This window comes from Phascolarctos cinereus, unplaced genomic scaffold (assembly GCF_003287225.1).
Source record: "Phascolarctos cinereus isolate Bilbo 61053 unplaced genomic scaffold, phaCin_HiC Scaffold_2;HRSCAF=192, whole genome shotgun sequence".
Lineage (NCBI taxonomy): Eukaryota > Metazoa > Chordata > Mammalia > Diprotodontia > Phascolarctidae > Phascolarctos > Phascolarctos cinereus.
In genome coordinates, this window is record NW_027555625.1 from 60,259,819 (window position 1) to 60,272,584 (window position 12,766).

The following is a 12,766-nucleotide window of genomic DNA, read 5'->3' on the forward strand; positions in this document are numbered from 1 at the left end:
CTACCAGGGGGCCGGTGAGGAGGCACGTACGTGTCGTCGTCGGAGGCGGGGCTAAAGAGAAATCCCGGCATGCTCTGGGAAAGCCAGTAAGCCCACCATGATGGAGGCTGGTGCGGCGCCCGCCGTGTTGCGGGTGAGGCGGAAGCGCGGCGCGGATCCCGCCGAGGCGCTCGTCCTCGCATGTAAACGGCTGCGGAGCGGGGCCTCCGAGGAGGGGGCGGGGGCCGCGGGCCCGGGGCCCGTGGAGGAGAACGTCTTCAAGCTGGCGGCGACCGTGTGCTCCCAGGTAGCGGCTCCGGGCTGGGGAACGGCGAGCCGGGCAGGACAGGTCATTTCGGCCATCCCTCAGCCTCCGGCCGCCGAAGCTGGGGAGCAGGCAGCCGCCAAAGGCAGGAGGCCTGGGTTCAGTTCCGGCTACCGCCGTCTCTGGGATCTGAGCCTCAGTTGCTTCATCTGAAAAATGGGGGTAATCGTGCTTACAGAGCCTAGCCGTCTGGTTCTGGAAAAGCATTCCAGAAATAGAAGCAGGGATTTTTCGGTCCAGTCCCCTCATTTTACGCAGGAGGAAACTGAGGACCAGAGAAGAATAGGGATAATCAATACATAAGTAGGAAGCGGGTCTGACCCCCTTAACGAGCCCGGCCCGAGCCCATATTATACTTGGGGGGCCGCGGAGCCGAAGAGAAAGGGGCTACTTAATTACACAAAATGGAAATAATTTTGCATGAACAAAATCAGCACAGCCAGGATAAGAAGAGAAACTGTGGCTGGGACAGAAAATCTTGGCATTGAATATCTCAAATAAAGGCCTTATGTCTCAGTCATGGGAAATGTACCTAAAAAGACCAGAGTCATTCCTCCATAGATAAGTGGTCTTTAAAGGGTCTGAATAGTTCTCCAAAAGGCCCACTGCAGACTATTAACAGCTGTCTGAAAGGTTGCACAAATCACCGATAATAAGAGAAAAGCAAATTAAAATAACACCCAAAGATGACAAAAGTCAGAAGTAGTCAATGTTGGAGTGCCTATGGGAAGAAGGGAACTGATTGGGTGGACCTGTAAATTGGTCCAGCCACTGTTGTGAGCAATTAGGAATTGTATTTTTAAAATGACCCAAGTGTTCACACCCTTTGACCCAGATAAACATCCCAACACTTGGCATATACTCTAAGGAGGTTAACAGAAGTCACATATAAATTTGGAATTATACCCAAAGGGCTATATAACTGTGCATACCCTTTGATCCGGCAATACCACCACTAGGTCTGTCCCAAAGAGATCATTACAAAGGGAAAAGGACCCATATGTACAAAAATGTATCAGCTCTTTTGTGGTGGCAAAGAAATGGAAATTGAGGGGATGCCCATTAGTTGGGGAATGGCTGAACAAGTGGTGGTATATGAATGTAATGGAATACTATTGTGTTATAATGTGAAATGGTGAGCAGGCAGATCTCAGAAAAACCTGGAAAGATCTGCATGAACTGATGCTGAGTGAAGTTAGCAGAACCAGGAAACATTGTACACAGTAACAGCAACAATGTGCATTGATTGACTATGACAGACTTAGCTCTTCTCAGCAATACAGTGATCCAAGACAATTCCAAAAAGACTCAGAATGGAAAATCTATCCATATCCAGAGAAAGAACTATGGAGTCTGTATACAGATCAAAGCGTACTATTTTCTCTTTTTTTGTTGTTTTTTGTTTTTCCCTTTCATTCTGATTCTTCTTTCACAACACGATTAATGTGGAAATATGTTTAATATGATCGTACATGTATAACCTATATGAGATTGCATGGCCTCTTGAAGAGGGGATAGTGGAGGAAAGGGTGAAAATTTAGAACTCAAAATCTTATAAAAGCAAATGCTGAAAACCAAAAAAAAAATTTTTAAATAATAATTTATGTGTAACAGCATCATGGACATAAAAAGAAAAGTCATGTATAACAAAATACTTGTAATAGTATTTTGGGGGGGCAGTAAATATGGTTTGGAAAATCATTCAATTAACAATCATTAGTTATTAAGCATCTAACATGTGTCAGGCACTGCCTGGAAAACTGGAAACAAAGTTGGTACCTATCAAGAAAATGGATAAATCATAGTTTATCAACATAATGGAATGTTATTGTACCATAAGACAAACATTAGGGATTCAGGAAAACATAGGAAGACTAGATGCAGAGTGAAGTAAGCAGAAATAGGAAAGCTGTAAACTGAACTGAACACAGTATGATTATAATAGTTAATCTTGATGTCCAAAAAGGAAAGAAATAGATCTCTTCCCTTTCAGTGGAATAGGGAGGGACCGTGAGGGTGGAATGTGTTACAGTACTGTCAGACTCACATGATAGGTCAGCAGATTGCGCTTAACTGTTTTTTGTTAAAAAGGAAGGCTAGGCTCACTGTATGAGGAAGGCCTTGTCCTGAAACAACTATGACAAACATAAAAACAGCAATAACGCTTTAAAGAAAGAAGGAACATGGCTTTGGAGTCTGAAAACCGGAGTTCAAGTGCAACCGTCCCTTAAGCCTACTGAGCATCAGTTTTTTGACCTGCCTCTCTTCAGTGCTCACAAGCCTCCCCTGTGTCGTCTGTACAGTGAGAACGTTGAACTAGAAGATGTCAAGGGTCCTTCCAGCTCCATAATTCTTTATATCCTGGTTGCTTCTGTCTCATTTTCTTTCTTCTCTTCCCTCATAGGATGAACCTGTTCAGAAGTATGTCAGAGAAGCCATCACCAGAGAGAAAGCCACCAGAGCCCTGACTCCTTCGCTGGAAAGTCGTCAGAGAATCCGTCATGATCTCCTTGCTGCAAAGCTGGTGACTCGGCAGGATGACCGCTACCGCCTGGTCTCCAAACACCGGGCGCCCTGTGTGGAGGGAGAAGCAGCCCTGCAAGCTGTGAAAGCTGCCAGCAGGGCTAAGAGGGATGACCTGGGCTCCGATGGTACCAAACAAATGTCACACAGAGGAGGCAGTTCATCCTCCGCGAAAGAATTCCAGCTGTTTGACATCATTCACGAGGACGCCACTGAGAAAGAGACTGTCTCAGTCCCGGTCACCTGTTCTGAGGTAAAGTGCTCCAAGACAGCACTGTTTTGTTGTTTATTCACTTCTAACTCTTCATGAGCCCACTTTGGGATTTTGTTGGCAGAGATACTGGAGTGCGTTGCCCTTGATTTCTCTAGCCCATTTTACAGATGAGGAAACTGAGGCAAACAGAGTGAAGTGGCTTGCCCAAAGTCTCCCAGGTAGTAAGTGTCTGAGGCTGGATTTGAACTTAGGTCTTCCCGGCTCCAGACCCTGCACAGTGGTGCTCTGTGCACTATGACGCCTCCTAGTTCTCATTTTGTAAGGAGTGTTTTAAAGCTTACGGGGACTTTCCTCCCCCCAGCCTGGTGGAGTGGGCAGTGCAAGGACAGTGATCCCGTCTTCATAGATGAGGTGACAGAGATCCAGAGACAAGAAATGAATTGCCATGGTCACACGGGCTACGTTAGAGCTGGGGTAATGGAGGGGATAGGATGGAGAGCTTCCAGTGTGTGTCAGAACTCACATTGACTTGAGGACTGATGCTGCGTTAAGAACTCAGGCAGAAGCCCGGGGCATGGAGAAGTTACTCCACTTCTAAACCTCAGTTGTTTCACACTCCGTACCCAATGGCAGGTACTCTTCCAGCTACTGTACCTTGGACCGTTACAGTAATAATACACTAACCCTAAATACACTTAAATAGCATTTTATGTTTTGCAAAGTACTTTCCTCATAACCACCTTGAGAATTAGATAGTATGAGTACTGAAATGCCATTTTACAACTGGGGAAACAGAGGCCGAAAGGTTCTAGCTCCAAAATTCTTATCCTGTGAAGAAATTAGACTTTGTTCTTATTCATGTTGGTCTCATTTTTTCTGTCCTTCTTCCTCATCCTGTATTCTTGCTGTTTGATTATGATTCAAGAGATGATGTTGTTGTTGATGTTGAGTTGTGCCTGACTCTTCGTGACCCCATTTGGGGTTTTCTTGGCAAAGATATTGGAGTAATTTGCCATTTCCTTCTTCAGTGGATTAAGGTAAAACAAAGGGTCATACAGCTAGTGAGTATTTGAGGCAGGATTTGAACTCAGGTCTTCTTGACTCCAGGCCCAACATTCTATCCACTGAGCTACCTAGCTGCCTTCAAGGCAAACAGGTTAAGTGAGTTGCCTGAGGGTCCTACCACTACTGAGTGTTTGAGGCAGGACTTGAATTCCGTGAAATGTTAGATGACATCTGGGCCTCGCATTCCTGCTGCTCAGGGGCTGCCGGGGGTCAGGCCCATTTCAGGGACCAGAGTGGCTTTTCATTGTCACCCCTGCCCTCCTGCCCCAAGGGCACAGAAGCAGCAGAGGACCTAGGGCCAAGGTTGAAGAAAGTTTTTTTTTCATTCCCCATCTCCAAGAGGGAAACACTACTCTTGGGTGTTGGCAAGGTTGGCTCTCACTGATATAGCCCTCCTCAGTTGTGGCTACCGGGAAGGGGGGGGGGGTTGTTGTCTTTTTTTTCCCCAGTATGAGCAAAATTCCAAAGAAAAGGCTACTTTTGTAGTTCTGTCATTGCATTTTGACTTTCTGTATTGGGCTGTGGCCACTTCCAGGAGTGCACTCTGATAAACCCAGTACATGAGGGCAGTAGTCATCATTGTGAACCTTAACATAGAAAATCAGGGCAGTGACAAAGCCCAATTCAGCAAAGGACTTTTCTAACTTGGTTTGAAAATTCAGGGTACTCCCTTCATTGTGAAATGAGTAGTCATCACTAGCCAAGCTTGGCTCCAAAGAAGAGATAGAACACACCTCAGAATCAGAGACAGAAGTGGAGGAACCATGAATGTGGCATGCTGCATATTATATATTAGCACTTTCTGATAAGTGTTAGTTTTACAGAACTTTTTCTTTTTTGAAAAATAGCTTGTTATTTTTCTTTTGTTTTTTTAGACAATTGGGATTAAGTGACTTGCCCAGGGTCACACAGCTAGTAAGTGTCAAGTGTTTAGTCTGAGACCAGATTTGAACTCAGGTCTTCCTGACTTCAGGGTCGGTGCTCTATCCAACTGCACCACCTGCCGCTTTGTTATTTTTCAATAACAAATTTTTTATTACTGTTCTCTGCCAACCCCCCCCAATTAAGCAAAATTTTCTTTATTGAAAACCCAAAAAAATCCCTCAATACATAGCCACATAGCTGATAAAATTAATTCCTACATTGGTTGTATCTAAAAATGTGTCTTTTTACTTTAAGCTCATCATCTTTGCAGGAAGGGAGTGGCATGTTTCATTTTCATTCTTTTGTACTTCATGGTTTATCATTTCATTAATCAGAGTTCTAAAGTCTTTCTCTGTCATGTTATCAGTGTATAAAATTGTTCTCCTAATTCTGCTCACTTTGCTCTCTATCAGTTCATAAAGGCTTTCTTCCCTTTAAAAAAAATTCATTGTTATAAGGGATGATCTCTTGGAGGGGCTGGAGAAAGAGATACAGCAAGGAGATGTAGGTAATGATATGAGGTAGCAATAAAACTTTATTCTAAAAATAGAAACATGTAGTTTGCTGTGGAAATTAGAACCATGGGAAAGATAATGGAACAAAAAATTACAATTCCCTTTGTATTTCTGGGATGAAATGGTAAATTCTAGATGGTCATCCACTTTGGTTTATTGAGATTCTTGGCAAATTACATATGTTACCTATAGTCATTCCTTTGTATTTTTCTAACAGAAATCTGATCCAGATGTGATACTCTGTAATTCAGTAAAGATGATCCGTGAGCAGCTAGCCATCTCCAAGGACGGAAAAGGAACGGAGCACCGAGAAAAGGAGGACGATTATGTATATGACATTTACTACATGGAGACGTCTACCCCAGGATGGATTGAAAGCATCCTCTCTGTGCAGCCCTACAGTCAGGATTGGGAGCTGGTAAGGCAGGCCTCAGGGGTGCAGGCTTAGGTAGACCCTGAGAGCAGGGGTCACACTCAGAATCACAGGGGAGAGTTGAAGGGCATCTCAGCATCCACCTGGACCGGCCCATCTGCTGTAACAGCTGCAGACCTGCACAGATGAAATGACTCTTGGGACAGCTCAAATGGCTGGGCCACTCACCCTCAATTTACCAAACAAAATCTAGTTCTTCCTCCTATAACCACCCTCCTCCAAAATGCTTAAAGGCATCATGTTCCTGCTGAATCTTTTTTTTTGGGGGGGGTGGTTTAATGTGCCTAGTCCCTTCACCCAATCTTCATAGAAAAGGAACCTGTGGAGGTGGATTGTTCTCTAGTCAGTGTCCCTATTGAGGCAGCTAGGTGGTTCAGTGAGTGGAGCCCTCGGCCTGGAGTCAGAAAGAGTTTCAATGAAGACTCAGACACTTGGAGCTGTGTGACTCCAGGCAAATCAAAATGTTACCTCTTTCTGATAGAGTACCAGCCCTGGAGTCAGGGGGACCCGAGTTCAAATGCGGCCTCGGACACATGACACTCACTAGCTGTGTGACTGTGGGCAAGTCACTTAACCCCCAACTGCCTCACCAAAAAAAAAAAAGTTACCTCCTCCTGCCTCAGTTCCATCATCCACAAAATGGGGACAGTAACAGCCCCCAGCTTCTAGATTTGTTGTAAGGATCAAAGGAGATCATATTTGCAAAGTGCTTTGCAAACCTTAAAACACTATCTAATTACTAGCTATTAGTATACTCAGTTCCTCCAGTAATGATTTACAGAATCATAAAAAAAGTTTATTTTTACTCATCTTCCCCTAGGTTTATAACAGAATCTTTATTTTGGATCATCTGAAAAGACTTGGGAAGAAGCACTTTTGCAGTTCAAAACCCAAGTCTTTTTTGTCTTTCTTGCACTTAGGACAATAGAAACAAGTATCATAAGATTTAGTCCTAGAGGTGACCCTAGATAACATCTAGTCCAGGGATTCTTAAGTGGGATTGTTGAATTTTTGTGTTTCTATTTTTAAATATTTTGACAACAGTCTTTCAGTATAATTGAATTCCATTGTAATCCTATGGATTTAAGAACACTATTCTGAGAAAAGGTCCACAGACTTTAGGAGCTTGCCAGATGGGTCCATGACATGAAAAACCCCTGGTCTGGTCCAACATTCTCATCTCACAGATTAGGGGAAGTGTCTTGTCTGAGGACACAGAGCTAATAAGTAGGAAGGAGCAGGATTAAAATCCAAGTCCTCTGACACCCCATCTCCGTGCATGTGCGCCCCCCCCCCCAGCAGCACTGGTTCTGCTATGCCTGTGTTTGGATTATGTCGCCTGCTTTTCCAAAACAGATGGTAGTTTGTGATTTGTTGGGACTCTGACTGTGATTACTGTTTGTACTGAGATGAACAGGTAGCTGATGATCATCAAGCAGAGGAGATTGATGATGATGATGATGATGATGAGAACAGTGAGAATCACTGGCGTAACGAGTACCCTGATGAGGAAGAAGGAAGCAGTGACAGAGAGAGCACTAGAGGTAATCATAGTGAGAGTTCACATTTAATGTTAACACTTTGATTCATTCAATCAGCTAGCATGTATTAATTGCTAAGCACTAGGGATAGAGATAGTAGGGCTAGATAGTAGTGGTTAAAATACTGCTGACTGTGTGACCTCAGACAAATCAATAAATATTTTAAATACCTACTATGTGCCACTGTGGCAAGTGCTGGGGATACAAAATGGGGGGGGGGTGGATACAGAGTCAGAAATCCCAAGGTAATGAAGCCAAGGTGAGAAATGAAGAGATATCTGAGCTGAGTTCTCTCTTAAATGGAGGCTGAGGGCTGAGAGGCATCTAGGTGGCACAGTAGATAGAGCATCAACCCTGAAGTCAGGAGTTCAAATCTAGCCTCAGGCACTTGATACTTACTAGTTGTGTGACCCTAGACAAGTCACTTAACCCCACTGCCTAGCAAAAATGTTTTTAAAAAAAAAAGCCTCCAAGTTCATGGCCCCAATCAGAGAGGCAGAGGGTGCTAATGAGGTGGGATATGGGGGCTGATGGGATTTTACAACATGATGAGGTTTTTGAATTGTATTAAATTATAAGGCGTTGAACTTTGTAGAGAAAAGTCCTGGTTTCTATTCCTGCAATCAGAAGGAAGAAATTTGTATAGCGTAGAACTCTCACAGCCTGGTCCTCTACAGATACCTTCAAAAAAAGATGTCACAAGTGTCTGGTTCACCTGTTCTCATTCTTTTTCTAGGGTCTGATGAAGAATATGACAGCTTTAGTGATGAGGAAAGTAGCGTCATCACGCCGAGGAAATGGAACAAATATCCCTATGACGTGCTAAAGGAGTTTGAGTATGACAGCTCCCAGGATTTCGATTCAGACTGAGGAGTACTCAAGCATTCAGCAGCTGTCTGGCACAAGCCTTTTGGTGGCTCTGACCACAGACGTCATCCTCTTTGCTGCTGACCCTGCCCCAGAGTATTATAACTTACCTTGGAAAGGGAAAAAAAATGAGCCTCTAAGGGATGTTCACCTCTTGGGTCAAATTCTGGCCTCCAAACAATTTTGTGCTACTGGGGAAGGAAAAACCTAAGATAAATCAGAGTTCCTTTGCCTCTAACCGCAGTATTGCCCATCGGTATGGGAAGAAAAACCTCTTTCACCTGACACTGCCGGAAAATATTTTCCTTTCCCTATACTTTACTTTAGCCTCTTGTTTAATCTGGAAGGTTTTCCCCTTCCATGTGAAGAATTGACTTTGCATGTTCAAATCTACAGCATTCCTAAGATTGAGTCTTGGCAAACAAAAGTTAACTTTTGAAGCCAATGGATAAAGAGATGTCGTTAATGTGCTTCATGTGAAAAGGTTGGTCTTCCCCAACCTCTGCCCTGCCGCAGAAGACAGGCCCTGCTCCTTGCTTAGTGAGGCATTTCTTTGGAAGCCTCTAGAGTTAGAGGCGAAAACACTATGAAAGGCTGCACTGAGTACACTTCATCAACACAGGAAGACAATGCATGTATATTCACTAAGGTGGTTTCTGGTTGTAAAAACCTGCAAGTGTTAAAAGTGAAAAGAATCCATGTTCGTATTTTCCCCCATTTCCCATCTGTGGCCTTACTTTGATCCTGCTTATAGAGTTGGGAGTCCTTTGACAGAAATGCCAAGGGAGCTGTGTGTGTGTGTATGTATGTATATATGTGAATTTGATGCACTGATTGTATTAAAATTTATTTTGGAACATGGAAGAAAATGCTTTCTCAGATGTTTCTTAGACTCTTCAATGTGGATCATGCCACAACCTCTCCTTCCCTAACATTGGCAATATTAACTTTATTTACTTTGGAGTAGAACAGCAATGACCAAGTCTATGGTCTTGGTTTTGCTTTCCCTTGAGAAAGGCTGCTGGGGAGCTCTCACCAAAGAGAAAATCCCAACAAACAGTGGTTTTATAACCAGAAGTTGTGTAACTACAAGTGTATATTACAAGTGAACTTATCAGACCCCCACTTTAAAACCACAGCTGCCTTTATTCCAGTTTGGGTCAAAGCACCATCAAATGTAAGAAACGGAAGGAGCCATAGAGACATGTCTGGTCCAAATTCACTCTGCAGAGAAAACAATTCCAGCAAGCAGACATGACATTCAGACTGCACAGGCTAATGGCAGAGCCTGGACTCAAATCCAGGTTCTGACTTCAATCCATCGCTCCCCAGACAAAAGGTACAAATTGCCTGGCTAAGAAATGCTCATCAGGATAGAAACCTCATACATCTAGACAATCAGGCCAACTAAAGAACTGGACTTGGACAGAAGTTTTCTTCCTGATGTCTTTTTTCTTGGTCTCAGAGGCAGCCCTTGCTCTGCCCAAATTTTTTTCATTAATTTGCTACAAGATGGTAAGACTTTTTGAATAGTCCAGGAAATGGGTGATGAGGGCTCAGTGTAGGGCGGCAGCCACAGGAGGAGTGGGAGAATGATGCACCAAGTACTGTAGAAGTAGAAACAAGAGGATGTAGCAACTGACTAGATGAAGGGAAGCAAGGAGCCGAGAATGACTCAGACATCAAAAATGGGTAGCAGGATGGCAGTGTCAGGAAAAGCGATGGTTGCAGGGGTGCGGGGCGGGAGGCAGATTAGAAGTTCAATTACTTTTGGGGTGGGGGGGGGAACCTACCAGGGGAGATTTCTAAGCTCCACTCACAGGGAGGAAGTGGAGCTGATAGAAACATGCTATAGGTGTAGATTTGGAAATGATCTTCAAGTAGAGCTATGATGACTTAAGTTACAATTTTAGGGGACACCCACCCTTAGGATGTGGGAGAACAGTTAAAAGAGCAAATGGGTCACGGATTGGTCAGATAAAAACCAAGGGAGCAGAGAATATCCAGATGTGAGTAAGCCACATTACATGATGGAGAAAGATGATTAATAGGGGCAGCTAGGTGGTGCAGTGGATAGAGTACTGGCCCTGGATTCAGGAGGACCTGAGTTCAAATCCGGTCTCAGACACACAACACTTAACTAGCTGTGTGACCCTGGGCAAGTCACTTAACCCCATTGCCTAGCCAAAAAAAAAAAAGAGAGAGAGAGAGAAAGGTGATTACTTTGATTACTTTAGAGGCCAACAGTGACCCAAGCAATATCTATATTATATTGGGGACCTCAGTCACTATACGGTGTTGCAGAGTGAAATGGGTGGTACAGAATCACAGGCACCAAGGAAAGGTACTCTTTCTTGAAGACTGGCAGTTACCAAAAGGACAAAGGAAAACAGCAAGGTAGAAAGGACTCTTTCCAAACAAGTTAAAGGCAGAATCTAAAACCTGTTTTATAATTATAATCTGTTGTCAGACAACACATGTTGAGTACTTAATGCTAGAGTCAGCCCCCTTCTTAGAACCGTAGCTTAGTCTCCCTTCACTTGGTATAGAAACTAACAGGATTAGACAAAGCACTCAATGGGTTAGTCCCATGGACATGGCATGCTGTGCTTTATGCATTCATTAGATTTTTTTCCCGTCTTTTAAAGGATTTCCTTCACAACTTCATAAAAGTTCCTACTCAAGTAGGGATTAAAACCACAAGTAAATCATTTCAGATACTAGTATGTACCTCCCGGGAGTCTATTCCCCCAGAGTTCAAAAGAGAGGCCAATTTACAGGATATTAACTTCCCGTCCTCTAGTAGCAGATAACCTTTCCCACAGTAACAGCACATCAGAAGTGAAAGGCCTGCTCGTGGTGGAGAATGCTATCCACATCCAAAGAAAGAACTATGGAAGTTGAATCGCTATCATTTTTGTCCTCTTCTGTTGAGTTCTGGTTCCTCTTTCTAATGATTCCTTCTATTGGTTTTCATTTTTACTTAACAAACTTCACTAATGTGAAAAATGTTTACTAGGAATGTAAATGTATAGCCTATAGGAGATTGTGTGCTGTCTTGGGCAGAGGGGTGGGGAGGAAGGAGGAGAAAATTTTTAAACTCAAAAGCACATGGAAGTGATTGTTGATAAATCAAAATAAATTAATAAAATTTAAAAAAAAAAAAGACGTGAAAGGCCTGGGCCAGGGGTAACTAGGATAGGTACCCCACTAGGATTACCAATAGAATATGCATGCCCTGTTGACAAGATCTATTGCTACGTAAATACAGAGGAGCCACCAGCTCTGGAGTATGGTCACCTTAAGAACCAGATGTCATAAAATGATATCATTCACATAGCATGCAGTGGCTAAACTGTCCCAGACAAGCAATAGGAAAAAAATGTTTATCTTCATCAAAATGTCTCAAATAACAATGTTGTGTTTAATGAAACTTGTAAATTAATCACCGATGTACTACCTCCTAAAACTGCTGGAAGGCAATTGTCATCCCAGAAGAATATCCCATGTGCAGAGTAATACAGGGTCAGGGGCTTTCAAATCCCACCAGACAAGAGCTCAATGAGATTTAAGGAATTACCTCACATGAAAGAAAGTGCAAGGCACCAGACTGGCACAGATTTGAACTAATTTGTGCATTAAAGTGGCAAGTCTCCCACGAGGTCAGGCAAGAAGTGAGAAGGAAACGATTGCAAAAGAATTCAATTTTGGAAAAAAAAGTTTAACCTTGAGCCACTAAAAACAGTCATGTCCTAGAGACCTTCCACTAGTCCCAAAGCTTATAACTGCTTGCAGAGGCACCGAAAGGCAAAGAACTATAGCTACTACCCTCCCTTAGGGTCCCCTGTACCACAACCCATGCATGCCCCAGTTAGAGTTGATGCTTTCAGTAGACTTAAGAGTCTACAAATATACATATAAGCTTCCTGGGTTTGAATCCTACCTCTGACATATACCACCTGTGTGACCCTGGTGAAGTCATTTAATGTCAAACTCAGTTTCCTCATCTGTAAAATGAGGATAATACCAGTACTAGCTCAGAAAGTTGTTGTAAAGCTCAAAGGAGAATAAAAATTAATGCACAACATAAATGCCAAGTAATTTGTATTGGTGCAACATGGCATAGAGAGAGAGCTGGCCTGGAAACTATAAGGCCTGGATTCAAGACCCACCTCTGACACATACCAGCTGTGTAATCCTAGGTAAGCTGTAAGTCACACGGAAGGTACCTACCTCAATTGACAGGGGGAGTTTTCTATACCAATGAAATCTCAGGTCCTGTCCCTAGCCCACACATCTCACTCGAAACATCTGACTGTGAGGGGTCAGTATGGAGGCCACATTCTGCTAACACTATATTCAAAACGAATCCTTAGTTCA

At 43.3% G+C, this 12,766-nt stretch overlaps 1 protein-coding gene across 1 annotated transcript; it reads left to right on the forward strand.

The window, feature by feature from the left end:
* The first annotated feature begins 5 nt into the window (after positions 1 to 5).
* Positions 6 to 9,243, forward strand: SLC7A6OS (solute carrier family 7 member 6 opposite strand). The gene is made up of 5 exons (XM_078149409.1): positions 6 to 286; positions 2,709 to 3,080; positions 5,763 to 5,963; positions 7,396 to 7,522; positions 8,256 to 9,243. The coding sequence occupies exons 1-5, from the start codon at positions 98 to 100 to the stop codon at positions 8,387 to 8,389; spliced, it is 1,023 nt and encodes a 340-aa protein (XP_078005535.1). The 5' UTR covers positions 6 to 97; the 3' UTR covers positions 8,390 to 9,243.
* Positions 9,244 to 12,766: the final 3,523 nt, after the last annotated feature.

Bases quoted from the DNA above. Each gene is read 5' to 3' on its own strand.
- SLC7A6OS (XM_078149409.1), top strand. From the start codon at position 98: ATGATGGAGGCTGGTGCGGCGCCCGCCGTGTTGCGGGTGAGGCGGAAG. The intron at 5,964-7,395 runs GTAAGGCAGGCC...TGAGATGAACAG, and splicing joins ACAGTCAGGATTGGGAGCTG to GTAGCTGATGATCATCAAGC. The intron at 7,523-8,255 runs GTAATCATAGTG...TTCTTTTTCTAG, and splicing joins TGACAGAGAGAGCACTAGAG to GGTCTGATGAAGAATATGAC.